At 38.0% G+C, this 17927-nt stretch overlaps 1 protein-coding gene across 50 annotated transcripts in view; it reads right to left on the minus strand.

Moving 5' to 3' along the window:
• Positions 1 to 299: 299 nt before the first annotated feature.
• The window catches only part of TCF4 (transcription factor 4), a 427155-nt gene continuing 409527 nt past the window's right edge, over positions 300 to 17927 (minus strand). For 20 of the 50 annotated variants that reach the window (XM_087885582.1, XM_087885569.1, XM_060690738.2 and 17 more), the window contains 5 exons: positions 16604 to 16739; positions 15385 to 15547; positions 10438 to 10667; positions 8881 to 9030; positions 5535 to 6012 (listed from right to left, as the gene is read on the minus strand). In XM_087885582.1, the coding sequence (XP_087741708.1) occupies positions 8894 to 9030; positions 10438 to 10667; positions 15385 to 15547; positions 16604 to 16739 (666 nt within the window). In that variant the 3' untranslated portion in view covers positions 5535 to 6012; positions 8881 to 8893. Of the gene's footprint in view, positions 901 to 5534; positions 6013 to 8880; positions 9031 to 10437; positions 10668 to 15384; positions 15548 to 16603; positions 16740 to 17927 lie in introns of those variants that run through there. The other 30 variants (XM_087885574.1, XM_087885584.1, XM_087885575.1 and 27 more) reach the window with 3 other exon arrangements.

Genomic DNA, 17927 nt, shown 5'->3' on the forward strand with positions numbered 1-17927 from the left:
TTTGCAACAGGCCCAACCAAAATTTATTACTTCTTTTCTTTCAACAAGATATGAATACAAACAGCATTTATAATGTACAACTTCAACGAACATCTCATATGGGGACAAATTAAGGTGATCTGTCCACTTGGACCCTTAGTACAGCTCAGTCTGCAATACTGTAATAAGACAGCCACAGTTCTGCCTAAAAATACAAAAATCTCAATTGATACACAAAAGTATTCAGAGGGTGATCGACAGCAGTCTTGCGCGTGACTTTATAATTGCTCCAATCTTTGAATTTAATAGATTAATCCTTATTTTTTTTTTCTAATAGTTCAGTTTATTTTTTGCATACAGCTTAGCACCTTGATGTCTTGTCCATTGCTCACAGGTGCGTTCAATTGTCTCATACGTACATTAACAATTTTCCATTAAAATACAGGTGCTGTATTTACAGAAATTGATGGTCACGAATGCAATTTTACACGTTATGTAGCACCTTTCATTCAGGAAAAAAAAAGAACTTTACAGAGGAATTACAAACAATTTGCTCCACCTGTTGAAATTCAAGGTGGGCCAGGTCAACAACTATATTACAATGCATAGCCATGTTACACAACCGCTTAGGCCGAGGAGGACATGTGCTTTTACAGTTATGTCCAGAAAGTAGATTTTTAATCAACTACCCAGTGCAAAAAAAAAAAAAAATAAATTAAAAAAAAGTGAAGAGGCCTCTAGAAGGAATCATATTCTGAGAGGAACTCGGGTGATCACAACTTCAGTTTTACACATCATCTGGAATGGCGCACTTCCGAGAAGACCAAGGGCACTTTTAAAACTCATTGCTTTTGGAGTTGGGAGGGTGGATGACAAGCGCCACCTATAAGGTCATTCCTAGGCAGTGACTCCCGGTGATACCTACAGAAATGGACAATGCAAAATGAAATGAAACGAAAGTGTCAGAAACAAGTTTATAAAAATGGCACATTTATTGCTACAGAACAGTCATGTACATGACGGCATCAAATAACTACAAAATGGGAAACATAAAGGTCTACAGCAAGCTGTGTGTTTCGCCTTCAGGGATCTCCGGCGCACAACCTGTTTTAGACACCTCTACAAATCAGAAATACACCAAAAAACATGGGGGGGGGGAAATATATATCGAGGCACTCAGCCACACGTTGAAAAAACAAAGTGTAACTGTTATCTTTTTTTTTTCTTTTTGTCCCTTTTATCGTTTTTCCCTTTTTTATTTAATTTTTTTTTTCCTTTTTAAATGTTGCAGCTATGGGTACAGTCGCAAAAAAAAAAGTTCGCCACTGCGACCTCCAACTTAAAAAAAAAAAAAAAGATAAAGAAACAAGGGAAAAAAAAAACAGAAGGAAAAAAAAAGCTATCGTACAATTTCATCTTGTTAACACATATGTAAAATAACATCTTTTTAAATAGTAAAATAAAGTAACAAACTTTTACTTAGAATGATTCCAAACATCTACAAAGAAGAAATATTCAGAATCTGACAACCCCTGTCCCACCCCTCCACCCACCCAATATTCGTGGTATAAAAGGATTGCTCCTGTGAAAAATAAGCCAAATATATATATTTTTTTAAAATTTTAAATTTAGGCTTTTCTTTTATCCTACTTGGGTGTACTACAGTCTATTTTAATAGCAAAAAGGTCACTAGACAAACAAAACTTTGTAACAAAAAGGCAGGCACTGATACATGGTAAATCTCTGCTTTTCCGTATCTTCACTTAGTTGCATCACAAGTAACAAGAATGAAAAAGGCCACAGTTCATATATTTTCACCATTACGTAAGTCTATAATACTTGAAATGAGTATGGTCAAACCAGCACTGCACAAAGGTGAATCAATTTCAAGTCCCATGAGAAGATGCTAGAAAAATGAAAGAAAGAAAGAAAGAAAGAAAGAAAGAAAGAAAGAAAGAAAGAAAGAAAGAAAGAAAGAAAGAAAGAAAGAAAGAAAGAAAGAAAGAAAGAAAGAAAGAAAGAAAATCTTGGTGCCCCCGCTGTGTTGGAATTCATTGTATTCCATCTTTAGAAAATCATATTTTTCTTTTCCTTCTCGTATCAGTCAGTGGATTAAGCTTTGTGCTTTCTCTCACCCGATAAATTTTCTTCGTTTGTGGCAATGTACTATTATTACACGGTCTGGCACAGGTTGCACTGTGCCTGTTGAACAGAACAACGAAAATTGGAAATTGCTCTGCATTTTTCCCACTCTATCCCCACCCGTCCCCACCCTTCCAATGAAATCAACGAATAAAACAAAATCGGAAGACTGCATTAATTACAAGTTGCATCACTGGTTGAACTGACAGTTGTATAAACATTAGTGTTCTTTGCAGCTACACGTAAGACAAATGTAAAAATAATAAAAAATTCTAGATGAACAGATTTCCTTAATCTGCGTATTCATAAATTACTTGAATGTGGAGGTGGATCATTCATTAAATGTTGGATAGATCTCTACAATTGTAGTGTCCAAGTATTGTTCATGACTGTACGTGCGGTTTCTCCTTCATACGAGTGTGCAAAGCACTCCAAATCTGCTGGATTTTCTGATAATCACGGAAGCATCTCAAAACCTCACACGGTGCTTTGCTTTGAGCTCAAAGAATTTGTGGAATATATGGAACACTTCAAATTCGAAACAACTTGCACACCTCTACCTCTTGGTCGTTAAAACTCAAGTCATCACCAGATCTTTTAACAAGTGACAACTCCCACTGTGGACAGCAGCAGTGAAAGTTAAGCAATCTTTGATGTCTCATTTCTTAGGATCACACACTAAATTAAAGCAAGCAGAGGAAGTGGGGGAGGGTGAACAAGACAAAACAGCATAACTGGTTAATTTTCAAGTTTAAATTCCATTATGGAACAGGAAACAATGTCCAAAACCACAGAGATTAGATTACCGTTTTATAAACAACTAAACCTCTATTGGTTCTATGTACATCACCATTTTCATTCCTGTTTAGAATAATCTCTGCTGTACTGAATGGCCGGTAATGAAAACCATCTTTTTATCAATGTTCTGTGACTGTGAATGTTTCAAGATTCGTACAATGTCATCAATCTGGGCAATTATTAAAAAGACGGCATTTTGATTTTGCGTTGATAGCTCTCTTACCCAAATTAGTTTTATATACAGAGCAGACGATTTGAAATCTTTGCATTATGAATGTAAACAAGCAGAAATGCTCACATTGATGACATCAAGATGGAAGTTTAACGCCTCTTTGATTTATCCAGGTTTTTAGCGTAAAGTTATCCTCTGAAATAACAACTTCCCATTAAAAGTATTAGAATTGTTTTTTATAAAAAAACTTTAATCCTAAACTATATTAATAACTGGTCAATTAAAAGAGAATCCAATGTTTAGAATACCAGTGCTAAAAGAATTAGGTTTTAAGACAAACATTTTCATCTAAACATATTCTATTAGAAGTATGGCATTTGCAATGAAATAGTCATTTCTTGTTCTGATTTCAATTTACATAGTCTCTGCTCTATTATGAGCTTAATCCACCTCCACATTTGAGAAACTTATTAACAAATAATAGTATTTTTAAAAGTTTTACTGCTACTGAACATATTTACAATTTTCAACACACACAGGTAATCAAAATGTTTATGGATATGGAGAGGGTGGTTTACATGGCAAACTACCATATTTGTTCTTTATGTTTTTCAGTAACATAAAATTAAGATTCTTATTTCTCACTATTTCATTTAAATGAGATTTTGTTTCAACCACAGAGTTTTAAAAAAAACAACAAAAGTTTGATACAATGTATTAAAACACATAATAACAAGAGTCTACATGTAAAAATATAACTTTTACATACACAATTTCAAAATAATGATACGTTTGCCATTTTGTTGCATAAAATTTACAAATGTATTTTTTTTTTCATTACTATGTAACTGGCAAAACAGGAGAACAGATGGAAGGTTTAGACCGTTTTCAATGGGTATATGGCGTTTACTCAGTGCTGATAGGTGGAAAATCGATTCAAACCGGGAGATTCCATTTAAAAATAACGTGCCAAGTTTGTGTGGCTATCAAAAAAAAAAATCAGAAGCTTGAACCGGACACAAAAAGATGCTGACAAAGACTGAATTGGGAGCAATGTCAGTTACTTGTTCTGTTTCCCAAAGCAAATCTTTGGAAGATTCACTCTGGGTGCTTGCTTTAGATGCCCTGAAATCCAATTATTGGATGAGTTGCTGTGTCATAAGCTTGATCTAATACTTGCTATAATGTATATGCGTTAAGTAAAAACTTGGTTCATACTGGCCAGAAAAATACTGCTTTACTCCCTCCTCCTTAAGAAAGTGCAACTTAATGCTTTAGAACGGGTAAGGCTTGTTCTAACGCTGTGTGACAGTTGGATATTGGCATTTTTTTTTAAATGAACGGAGGAGGCAGTATATGGTCTATCTTTCAGGAATACCCTTTAAAATGTTTTCTTTTTTCAAATCAAACTCTCGTACAACTAGCAACTGCCCCCACCCCACCCCACCTTTTGACCATGTATTCTGAAACGCCTCGATGCATATTGTATTGAAGCTACACACATTAATTTAACATTTCTACTGGTTTGTTAAATCACAGCCACTTTTGATTATGTTATACATTATTATTATTATTATTTTTGATGATATAAACATTGGAAGGCACAGTGGTAACATTGTAGCATTCTAACCTTGTACCTCTGAAAATCTTAGAAATAGGGTCTAATGAGAGCAAGAGTTGTGATTTAGAATTCTCTACCCCTCCACCCCAAAATTCGATTGCCTGGACCATTTCCCTCCCCCCCAAACTCGTGTTGACTGTAGGGTAGGGACTAGAGCCCCCCAGAATTCCTAACCCACATCCCAGCATTCTGGGCAGACTCTTATCTGCCTTGGGGGGGCTGGAGGTCTCAGCAACGCTGCTTACGCTTAGCGACATGAGGCATACCTCATCTAGTCCCGTATTCTCCCCAAAGGACTCAAGAGATCGCTCGCTACTTTTCTGTAGGCATGATAAGCAACCTCGGGGTCAGAGTTCATCCTGGACGGCCCCTCCAGCAACAGAGCTGGCACTACAGGTTACAATAAGGAACTGAAGGGGCCGTGGGGGAAGAGAAAGAAGACGTCAACAGAAACAAAACTTATTTACAGTAAAATCTTTTTCTTAAAAAAAGTTAATCAGTACTTTGTTTTTTCTTTGTTTTTTTTTTTTTACAGGAGCAAAAAGTCGGAAACAAATGAACAAAGCTTACCATAGTCACTAATTTTTTTTATATATATATATATATATATTTATATATATATTTATATAATATTTATATATGTGTGTTTGTGTCCATGTGTTTTGTATTTGTCATAGGTCTATAAGATCCATCTGTTCCTCCTACCCTAAGGAATGGCTAATGTCATTACTTCAGTTTTCATTAGGACGTTTGCTGGTTTTGTAAATATTAGGGTAGCGGAGCTTCCCTTTTTAATATCCAGTAAGTATAAACACTAGCTGACTAGTACACCAATGAAAACGTTCATTTTTTTTTTCTTCAGAAGTACACTTTTCATTATTGCAAGTTTACAATTTTTAAATTAAATATTTTTTTTTTCAGACTTACAAATTAATTATATTTTTTTTTTCCAAAAGAAGTTTAGGCACAAATGCATTGTCCCACAGTGTGGAGAAGATTGCCATTCAGTCTCCTGGCTGTGCACTGACAGCTGTCAACATACTGCTTGAAACATTCCGAATGATATGTTGAAAAGAGGTTGTCCCTCAAGTTGCACTTTTTTTTTTCCTTTATTTTCAAAATCAGGAATGCTGAAATCTCTTGCGTCTGTGATTCGTAACTACTCAGACTTGTCTTATTATATTACAAAAAAATGGAAGGGGGTGGGGAGAAGGGTTAAGTGTTTATATGTTTTTAAGATAATACAGCTGTTTAAGGAAGTGGTCTCTGGGTTACGTGAAGAAAATGTGGCAACTTGGACCTGCGAAAGAAGCGGAAAAATTTCAGATCAGCCAAAATGTAATCATCTTTATTATTCTTAATTTTATTTCATAACAACATGTTCAGCATAAAAAAAAGGGCTTCAGAAGCCGTTTCACAACAGGCTTATTGCCCTTCTGAAGACATGTGGAAGATTTTTCACACTTCAGGTTCAGAATGCAGAGGGAGAATAAACTGACTGAGAGTGGGCTGAATCCTTACAAGATGTTTGGGTCTAGTGGTTAAGGCCACTAGAAGCCAGGAGAATGCGAGTTGTAGTCCTGCCTTAGGCATGAAAGCCAGTTAGGTGATGTTAGGCCATTTACCAGGAGACTGTGAGTTCTAGTTCCGCCTTAAATATGAAAGACAGTTGGGTGACTTTGGGCAGAATAAAAATAAATAGTTAGAACAATTAATCAGTGGAACAACTTGCCTCCAGAAGTTGTGAATGCTCCAACACTGGAGGTTTTTAAGAAGATGTTGGATAACCATTTGTCTGAAGTGGTGTAGGGTTTCCTGCCTAAGCAGGGGGTTGGACTAGAAGACCTCCAAGGTCCCTTCCAACTCTGCTATTCTATTCTATTCTATTCTATTCTATTCTATTCTATTCTATTCTATTCTATTCTATTCTATTCTATTCTATTCTATTCTATTCTATTCTATTCTATTCTATTCTATTCTATTCTATTCTCTAAATTAAGTACAGTAGCCTTTGATTTATGACCACAATTTGAGTCCAACATCTCAATTCAAGAATTATTAAGTGAGTTGGGTTCCATTTTATGACCTTTTTGCCACAATTGTTAAGCAAATCACTGAAACATGCAGCTGTTAAGCAAATCTGCCTTCCCCCATTGACTTCGCTTGTCGGAAGTCAGCTGGGAAGGTTATTGTAACCTTCCCATGGTGATCATGTGACTGCAGGACAGTGCAACTTTCATAAATATATGCCAAGTGCCTGAATTTTGATCATACCACCAAGGGGATGCTGCAACCATATTAAGTGTGGAAACTGGCCATAAGTCACTTTTTTTCAGGGCTCTTGTAACTTTGAATGGTCACTAAACAAATGGTTGTAAGTCTAGGAGTACTTGTACAACAGAAGGAGGGAGATATTGTACATGCCTAAAATTACTAATTTTCCCAATACCGTGTTTCCCCAAAAATATTCCCTGTCTTATATTTTTTTAACCCCGAAATAAGCGCTTGGCCTTATTTTCAGGGAGGTCTTATTATTTTGGGGCACGTGGAGCAAGATGGGGCTCCTCTTGCCATCTTACCTGATTTCCAGCTCTGCATTTAAATATTTTTGGGGAGGGCTTATTTTTGGGGAGGAGGCTTATTTTAGCGCATGCGCTCAAAAGCCCGATTGGGCTTATTATCAGAGGATGTCTTATTTTCAGGGAAACGGTACGATGAACTCCTATTGATGAAAAATTTCCTTCAGTAAAAAAATTCAGGTAAATATTTTTAACTCACTTCTTCTTGTTCCCCATCTATAAAAGCCGCTGAATTTCCCATAGCCCTTTTGGTTACAGTATCTGGTAGTGACTCAGTCCTAACCTATAAATCTATTCTCATTACGTCATACAAATAGGACATTTTTATGAAGTGTTTTGGGGAATTTGGGGAACATTAATAAATTCAAATTCAAACTGGCAGTTATTTATTGTTGTATATCAGAACGCCGGCAGGATCCAATGTGTGTAGCCAACCCCCAGAATGTTTTCCATGTTCATTAAGTATTTTGATGCTACGCAACAAGAGTAAACAAACACGTTCCTAATTTGTGATCGTGTCTGATCTGGTCCAGATTTCTTCCACTTACTATTTACACTTCAACCCATATGAGAAAATGGAGCTACAAAGCAATAAATAAAGGGATATAATAAAGACATGAATAGGGTGAGGGATGGAGTTGGTTGTTCTCTTAATTAAAGAAGAAAGAGAGAGAGAAGCTAACAAAACAAAACAGAATGTAGCAAAAGCAATTCAAATGAGGTATTAAATTAAGAGGAAAAATAGTATTGGATAAAAAAAAAAAAGAGTGTTATCTATGGAATTGATGAATATGGAAGGTTTCTGGTTGCCTTTAAGTCAATCTTGGCCAGTAGTGGGTTTCTACCGGTAGTGGCGGCGGTGGGAGGCTCCGCCCACCTGCCTGGACATCATCACAGACGCTCTGCGCATGCACACAAGATTCTGCACATGCACAGAAGCGCCGTGCGCGCACTTCCAAACCGGTAGCAAAGGTAAGTGGAACACACTACTGATCTTGACTTTTGCTGATGTTCCTTGCAGTGTCTCTGCAGTTTTCTTAGCAAGATTTTGGAAGTGGTTTATCTTTATTTTTTTCCTCCTAGGGCTGAGAAAAAGAGACTACAGATAGTCCTCAACTAACTACCACAATTGTGACCAGAATTTCAGTTGTATGTTGTTATGGTCGTCAGTTTTTCTACCATTTTACAGCGGTTGTTAAATGAATTCTGTGTTCCTAAGTCCAAAGCACGTGGTCATTAAGCAAATCATATAACTGTAAATCTGCATCTACACTCTTGAATGGGTGTTTTTTTTTTGCCCGAAACCTGCCAAAAAAAAAAAAAAAGGCTAGCAGCTGGCAAAAAAAAAAAAAAAAAACCTGTTGCAAACTGTGATCATATGATCCACAGGATGCTACAAATGGTTGTAAATGTGAGTTTAGTATCTAAGGTGGAACTAGAACTCACGGTCTCCTGGTTTCTGCACCAAACTGGCCCTCATGGAAAGAAACAGTCTTTAGATGTTAATTCCCCTAATGATATTCGTTCTAAAGAAACGAACAACCATGGTATTACTGTTACTATAAGTAGACTGATCAAGATGTACGTACCTTTTTCCTTTTTTTACATCTGCCCCATATGATTAGATGTGTCTCCCATCCCAGGGTGGGGTCCTGCCAAAGAAAGCGGAGGAGGGTCCGAAGATACTTTCTCTTCTTCCCTTCTTTTCAAACACGCCGCTTTAGGATTCAGATTTCTTTCTGTGAAACCAAAATTTAAGATAACGTTAAACAACTGTCAGGGTTCCAAGTAACATACCCGTAGCAAGCAAAACTCCGAAGCAGGTAGATTCCTCAAAGAATAAGTTTATTGGATATATCCTATAGGCACAGGCTGGTGAAAACCGACTCTGACTATTCCTGCAGTTTTCACCTAACTAAAAGTTTTTCACTTTCTCAAAACAGTCGGTCACATGGTCCAATCAGGATACTGTCCAGTTGCTAGGTGACTTCAGTCCCCTCCTTCCGCGCACCTGTAGGAATGTCCTTAGTTCCCAAGAGAAAGTATTTTGTTTTGACTACAAACCCCAACTACCTCTATTCCCCCTTCCCTGTCCCTCTTCTCCAGTGTGTCAGCGCTAAAGTCTCAAAATGGCCTCAGTCAGGCCTTCAGGGCTGACAATAACCTTTAAAGCCTGTGGCCTAGCTACTTTGTGCATTCAAGTGTAACATCTGGCTGTCATTTCCTTCAATTGGCCAGGAATCTACATTATAATGAGAAATAATTTTGATTCTCTTAATCTCGTGTCTCTGGCTAATTTTCCAATTAAAAATTGTCTTAATTTCATCTGCTGGCCTCGCCCATCTCAATTTGTGACATTCAAGACAGAGATCCACCTGCATTTCAGAACAATTGTTACTTCAAATCAGAAGTTTAAAGTTATTTTAATCACTGCAATTTAGCATCAAGCAGTTGCTTGATGTACAACATAATTTATCTACTAAACATACTAACCACTTTAGGAATTTGGAGTAATAATTGTCCTGAATTGATAACATAATTTACAATGAATTTTCTGATACTGACTTATTTCATTTTATTCCTTTATTAAATTTATATGCCCGCCCATCTCACTGTCATGGGACTCTGGGCGGCTTACAAACATCATACAATAATAGCTCTACAAAAATTAAAAATGAAGTAAATAGAAATTAAATAAGCTAAAACCAGAATACTATAGGATAGCATGTGATCTTCCTACTCCACTAACCACCTTCAACACATAATGCCCCCATCTTATAACTGAATTATAAATGACTTATAATCAGGGACTTACTTCTTGGGATCCAAGCTTTTTTTTTTTTAACAAGACTAGTCTGTCTCGTGCGGACTAAATTTCAAGGTTAGCCATTTCAATGATACCACTTTGTAGCATAAGGATGATCCTTTCATAATGATTTACATAACATAGTGGTGTCCTGGCCTGTATGAGTTCAGACCAAGGTTTTAACAAAGCATCCTTATGACCTGGAGACATCTAATCCATCATTGCATCATTAATGAAGCACAGTAATCCTCCTAAGACCTAAGGTTTCCAGTCTTTCTTCAAAACTTCTGAATGAGATTGAGATTTGCAGATCGATTGGATAACGTTAGCCTCAACTCACCTCTGACTTGCTGCTCTAAACTGAGGATAACTGCTACAGCTTGATGTAAGATTAAAAGTTTGGTCTGGGGCTTGTCGCTTTTTAGATGGAGCTGCACCATCCGGCCCAACTCTTTGAAAGCCTCGTTGATGTCACGGACACGCAGGCGCTCACGGGCATTGTTCGCCATTCTTCTTTCCTTCTCGCGCTCTGCTTTTTGTTCCGGAGTAAGATCTTCGTCGTCATTATTGCTGAGAGGGAAACATAGCACAGGATTTTCTAATGGGGTTGAAACTTCAGGGGTTTTATCAACATGTCACTCCGTTTCAAAGTATGAGACTTAGTTAAATGGAACACAGGAACGTAAAGCTTTAGTGGCATTGAATAGCGTGGCAGAAGGCCAAATAAAACGAACAAAATGCTTTACTTTTTAAAAAAGCCATACATGCCAACACATGGTTTCATTGGTATCTGTCATATTGAATGTAATAAACAGTACATACATCAATGAAAGAGCTACAACTGTAGCATGACTTTTGATATATTCAAGAAATTGGTCCACAATTGTTCTAGATAAAATCAGAGACTTTTCCTTTGGTGTAATGGATAAATTAAGTCTTTAGTAAGACTGTATTAATATTCTTCTTCTCATCTTTCCTATTACCTATCTCCATTTCTACTTATGACTATAACTTTGTTGCTTGTATCTTTACGATTTATATTGTTCTATTTAGTTTCCTAGTACGATTTATGTAGATTCTATCAGTCTGTGTTGTATCTTATGATTTATGAGGAATATATTTTTATGATGACTATGATCATGATTTATCACTTATAGCTTTTATGTACAATGAGCGCTTATGCACCAAAGACAAATTCCTTGTGTGTCCAATCATACTTGGCCAATAAAGAATTCTATTCTATTCTATTCTATTCTATTCTATTCTATTCTATTCTATTCTATTCTATTCTATTCTATTCTATTCTATTCTACTCTACTCTACTCTAAAAAGAAATTGGAATTTTAATCTTATATATGCTGACAGCAGCAATAATATTCTATGCACAAAAATGGAAGGATACTTGTCCATTCGTACAATGGACAAATGACTGCAAAAGTCGGAGTTAGCAAATTTAGATGGCTAAATTGACTGCTTTGATTAAAGAAAAGAATGCGATTAATTTTGTTTCTATTCAAAACTGTTTTTGGATTTTGGTAGAAAAAAAATGAAATTTTGATTTTGAGTTTTGCTGATTAGATAGGCTTATAGAAATGGCTAGTATGTATTATTATGTAAAAGGAAAAAATTGAGGTTGTATTTTATTACTTTACTCTATTGCACCAAAAAGGATCGAAAGTCAATGCTTTCCCCTCCATTTACCCTACAGTTTTCCGTCTTCTTCTTCTCCTCCCTTATCTTCCCATTGCTATCATTTTTTCTTTGTATTTCTGTATTTTGATAAACTAATAAAATTCTGAGAGAATAATTGTTCTGAGCAGGTCTTAAAATCTGATTCCAAAAACGTGCTCCAGAATGCATGTGAGCACAAAGGTTTTTTTGCAACCCTTTAAAGCAGCAATGTATTATTCCAAGATAGTTGGAAAGACACATCTGCTTAAGAGGGTGCAATCAGATGCTCTATGCATGTCTTTTTTCCTCTGTAGAGTTTTTATATTATGCTAAAAAGGTGATTTAGCCTGCAGCTAACTCAGGTTTCTCAAAATGTCTAAATGATATAAAACTTTGTACAGAGCCTGCTAAAATCCAAAGCAAAAGGGGAAAGTTGGCTGCAATGATTCTTGCTAACCGGTGGCTCCTTCTCTTTGCTTTTTGATGTCCCAGTGCAGGGCCGGATTTAGATGAAAAGAGGCCCTAGGCTATTCCACTTATGAGGCCCTTTCACCTATAGTGAAAGTGTAATTTTAATTTTGCTAACAATTTGAATGTAGGGAATGTAGGTCCCTCTTGATCTTGAGGCCCTAGGCTGAAGCCTAGTTAGCCTATAGGAAAATCCGGCCCTGTCCCAGTGACACAGGGTGGGTTCTAAATTTTTTTTACTACTGGTTCTGTGGGCGTGGCTTATTTTGTGGGCATGGCTTGGTGGGGGGGGTAATGTGACTTGAGTGGGCGTGGCCAACTTTTTTTTTTTTTTTTACTTTTAAAAGCATTTTTTCTACAACCTTAAGAGGTTGCAGAAACAATGCTTTGAAAAGCCTCTGCCGATCCCAGCTGAGCCGCGGGATCATCAGAGGCTTTTTTTTTTACTTTTAAAAGCATTTTTTCGGCCGAGGAGGTTGTAGAAAAAATGCTTTTAAAAGTAAAAAAAAAAAAAAGAAGCCTCTGATGAGGTGGGCAGGGTAAGCGAGCGGCGACTGGGCTGGGGACTGGTTCGGGGGCGTGGCCAGCCAATGTTATTACCGGTTCTCGGAACTACTACAAATTTTTACTACCGGTTCTTGCGAACTGGTGTGAACCAGGAGCAACCCACCGCTGCAGTGACAGTCAGAAATGGCAATTCTGTAATAAGGAAGTCTGCACTGATGTAAGGAAGACAGCACAAATTTATGCTGTTTATTAAGGAACAAAATGTATCATGTTTTTAGGAAGTTAGTAGAAGGATAATGAGCAATGTAGGGTCCTTGGTGCTCTCTTGATATTTTCTTGCATTTTTTCTTGTTTATTTGTATCCCACCTTTATTATTTTTACAAACAGTTCATGGAAGGTGGTGAACATATCCAACACACCTTCCTCCTTCTTCTCCACAACGGCAACCCAACAGTGAGTTGGGTTGGGCTGAGAGAGAGTGTGACTGGCCCAACGACACCCTATTAGCTTTCATGGCTAAGGCAGGACTTGGTCTCCCACTTTCTAGCCTGGTGCTTTAACCACTAGACCAAACTGACTCTCTAGTGCATTGCCCTGATGATGTTACCTAGTCAGATAGTGAAATGTCTGCAAGAACACAACCAAGCTCATAGAGCAGTGATGGCTAAACCTTTTGCTGTCGCATGCCAAAAACGTGGGGAGCGTGGGGGGGTTGCACGCATGCGTGCCCACACCCATAATTCAATGTGCCCCCCGCCCATTGCATGCATGCGCAACCCCCCTGTGTTCCCGCTTTTGGCACGTGATGGTATAGTAGGCCATCACATAATAGGCCCATTTTTTGCCTCCCCAGGCTCCAAAGGCTTTCTTGGAGCCTGGAGAGGGCAAAAACAGCCTTCCCCAACCCACCCGGAGGCCCTCCGGAAGCCAGAAATGGCCCATTTCCCGACTTCCAGTGGGCCCAGAAATCAGCTGGCCGGTGCACGCATGCACACTGGAGCTGAGCTAGGGCAACGCTTGCGTGCCCACAGATATGGCTCCACGTGCCACCTGTAGCACGCGTGCCATAGGTTCGCCATCATGGTCATAGAGTATTAAGGACACCACAGTCCAACTCTGACCTACAAATGTTGTTTTCTATTGATAATGAGCAATATCAGAAACCAAATTGGCCTTAGTGTTGCCTTTTCCCTGGAAAACTGGATGCAGATCTTCTATTTATTTATTTGATTCTATATTTATGTAGCGAACAATAGTCCACAGAATGCTAGTTGAGTGAAGAGCCAGTATAACCTAGAAAGAAATTCTAGGATCTAGCTAGATGATGATGAAAATGATGATTGGTGGATTTTATTTCCCAATTTGTATTTTTCCTTCATGCTCAGAGCACACTTGAAAGGGTTAGTAGTAATAATCAATCAATCAATCAACAAACATACAATAAGTATGAGCAGTTAATATCTGACAACAGCATTAACCAATCAGAATTAAAATGGTTTAGCTATACTGTTCAATATATATTTCTTTCATTGCCACATTATTTATCAATTTGAAGTTATTTTCTTTGCAGATACTTCTCATAGCCTACTTAAATGCCCTTTTTTGGCATTAGGTCTGCTGTGCTATGGGGATTTATATCATGTAGTATTTTACACACGTAGAAATCAGAATACAATTTTTAAGCATTCAGGCTTCAGGGAATCTCTCAAGGCTATTTCATAGTTCTTGCCTGAATTACTGATTCCTTCAGCCACTGAATGCAAGAGATTGAAATAGTTGCATGCTGAAGAAGCAAAATGTTACCCTAAGTGCAAAGTGGCTTCTATTAAATTAAATTTTTATTTATTTCTGAGACTTTTCTGTGTTCCACCCCATTTCATAAAACCCACGCACAAGGACAGCTTAGTTTATTTAATACTCAACAACCGTTCCGTCATTCAGGCAAAAATCTGAATGTAATAGAAGATGATTCAGAAGCATTTTTGCTGATGAAATCCAATATATTTTATGAAAACCATAAGGGACAGACTAAGGGTCAGTGGTAATGAAAGAAGAATCTTGCATACTGATGACTGTAAGCAAGAAATAATGGTCTACATAAGGGTTCCAAATTATTATTGGGAACAAGACTTGATGAATTTATTCAACTTTCTTTACAAACCTTGGCAATGTGCCTTAGATCATCTTAACAATTACTTCTGCTTAAATTGGACAAGCTACCCTGATTTATCCAGCTTACAGTTATGATTACAGTTATGTTCTTAAAAAAAACCCCCAGGAATATGTGTATTCCACATAAGTATTATAAAATAACTATTATAAAAATGGTATCCACTTAAAAAATTTAGTGTGTGTTTTCATAGGTACATCAGACCAATGAAATGGACTCCAATTCAGATCTAGATATAGCTCTGTCCATATAATTCTGCCTAAGCATTTGTCCTTTCCCCAAATTCAGCCCTTCTAGAGTACAAGCTTCCAAACAGATACTCTTTAGTACTTCTAAGAAAGGGCTACGTGTTTCTCGTTTTGATTTTTGACCAGCAGGAAAAAAAACTTCCAGAGTTTCTTCCTGTTCTGTTCACTTCATCAAAATCCAATAAAGGAATTAAATGAAGCGACACTATTATATACGGTTACCTAGATCTTGACCTAGTAATTGATTTGATATCCTTCTTGTCATCGTCTAACTTCTTGTCATCGGAAGATTTCGAGTCCTGGAGGTTCTCATCTCCTTCGTCATCAGATTTGATTTCAGAGCTCCCTGAAGATATGCTTTGCCCTTGAAGTCCAGTTGGCATGCCTGCACGGAAAGGAACAGAAGGAGAGGTCAGCATGCGGGCGTTTGTACAACACATATATGAACACGCATATCACCAATAGTAACAATGTTTAAGAATTGTGTGTGCCAGTGGTGGGTCACTGGTTTGCCCCAGTTCGGACAAACCGGTAGCGGGGCGGGAGGCTCCGTCCACCCATCCAGACATCAGCACTCTCTGAGCAGTTAAATGTGATTGTGCATACTGGGATATTAGGTTTTAACACGCCACCTTTAAGAATTTATATCAACAAGCCACATTATTAACTAGTCTGGCAAGTTGTTATCTACCGTGTTTCCCCAAAAATAAGACCTCCCTTGATGATAAGCCCAATCAGGTTTTTGAGCCCTCCCCCCCAAAAATAAGCCCCTTGGAAAATATTTAAACGCATGCGTAGCCGGTCCCCACCATTTCCTCTGGTTAGGGTGACAGAACTGTAAATCAGGTAAGACGGCAAGAGGAACCCTGTCTTGCTCCACGTACCCCAAAATAATAAGACCTCCCCGAAAATAAGGCCAAGCGCTTATTTCGGGGTTCAAAAAATTATAAGATAGGGTCTTATTTTTGGGGAAATACAGCAAATACACACACACACATATATATTGTATATTGTGTGTTGATCTTATTGCAATGGATTTGGTATACAGGTAGTCCTCGACTTACAACAGTTCATTTAGTGACCAAAGTTACAACAGCACTGGAAAAAGTGACTTATGACCGTTTTTCACAGTTACCACCTTTGTAGCATCCCCATGTTCATGCGATCAAAATTCAGATGCTTGGCAACTGGTTGATATTTATGACCATTGCTGGGTCCCAAGTCATGTGATCCCCTTTTGCAAAATATAAGACAGGGTCTTACTTTCGGGGAAACACGGCATTTACCTCTCCATCTATAAGGAGAGTCCTTCAGTAAGGGTGTGGCTTGAATAAAGAACAAGAACTCCTACCCTCCTGACATTTGAAGCCTGCCGTCATAGAACTGGTAATATAGATGATATAGATCAAGGCACAGGGCCAAGCAATATTGTTGTACATACCTCGGTAAGGATCCGGAGGCTGGTTTAAGTCAGGAGATGTTGCAGACTGCACTGGCAGCTGTGGAACAGGAACTTGGTTTGGCACAAGTGAATGGCTGCCACGGAGGCCAACTGCATCTTCACGATGAGCCCCAACCTAGGAAAGAAAGAAAGATGTAAATAGGACCATTTTAAGGGAAACAAGCCAAGAAGCTATTGGGTCTCCTATTCAATAGCTTGGGGAGATGCTGGAAATAAACATAGGCATTTAAACATCATGGCAACGTTTCCTTGTAGCTTTTCACTAGAGGGCGCCGAGGCACTGTGATAGGTATATATATATATATTGTATGTATATACAAAAAAAAAAGAAAAGAAAAAAGAAAACACTTAACAGTCAGTAAGGCGCTGTGCAGCACATTTAGTGACAAACACAGCAAAGGAGCTCAGGCAGGTAAAACATCAAATTGTGTCTCCCAGGGTGCTGCAGTAGAGAGGCTGATTCGTACCCATCTGTCTTCTATCATGTCCGCCAACAGATCTGACAATTATCTTAATGCCCATATGCTTAATTGTGGGCTTCTCAATTCCCTCACTGCTATCAGAAATCCTGCAGGAATTTCAATTTGGCATCCAACTTCCCTTTTAGGGGATAAAATTCTTGGGCAAGCCACTTTCTCCCTGTTTTTCTCTACTTTTACAACGCTAAGCTAAGCTTCTGACAAGGCAGCCAGTGAAGCGTTGCAAAAACGCCTACTACACGATTTGTAGTAGGTAGTGGTAGTAGCGGTACTAATAGTCTCATCATTGCCATCCCATCCATCCCCTGGCTTTCCAGAAACCCGAAGCCCAGACCCAGAGTAAATTAATCTTCTCTATTCTATCATTAGCCATAGATTCCAGCTCCAAGGGGGAGATGCTCTTGCCAATATCATGACTTCAGATAATATATCTATCAAAATTTTATTAACCACACCACTAAGGCCATCATTGTAGGCATGAAGGTGTCAGGGTAATAGTGCTGTTGGCATAATTGATGGAACTAGCTAAAAATGGAAACACTTTTTTTCCCCCCGTTTTTTGGTATGGCACAGTGTTCAATATGTCAGTTAAACCAGTTACAGGATTAAGAACAGGCACATAAGGGCACTATGTTATTTTTTACACAATGCAAGCTGTACTCAAAACAATTACAAAACAACTTACTCAAGGTTTAGCTATTCAGAACACCGACTCAACAGAAGCGCTATTTATGTACCACTGCCACTATTATTGCTGTTGCCACTACAGCTATCACCAGTGTGTCTACAATGATTAGGTGTTGTACAAACATTAAACAACAAGA

Source organism: Pantherophis guttatus, chromosome 2 (genome assembly GCF_059756535.1).
Source record: "Pantherophis guttatus breed Tessera chromosome 2, ASM5975653v1, whole genome shotgun sequence".
Taxonomy (NCBI): domain Eukaryota; kingdom Metazoa; phylum Chordata; class Lepidosauria; order Squamata; family Colubridae; genus Pantherophis; species Pantherophis guttatus.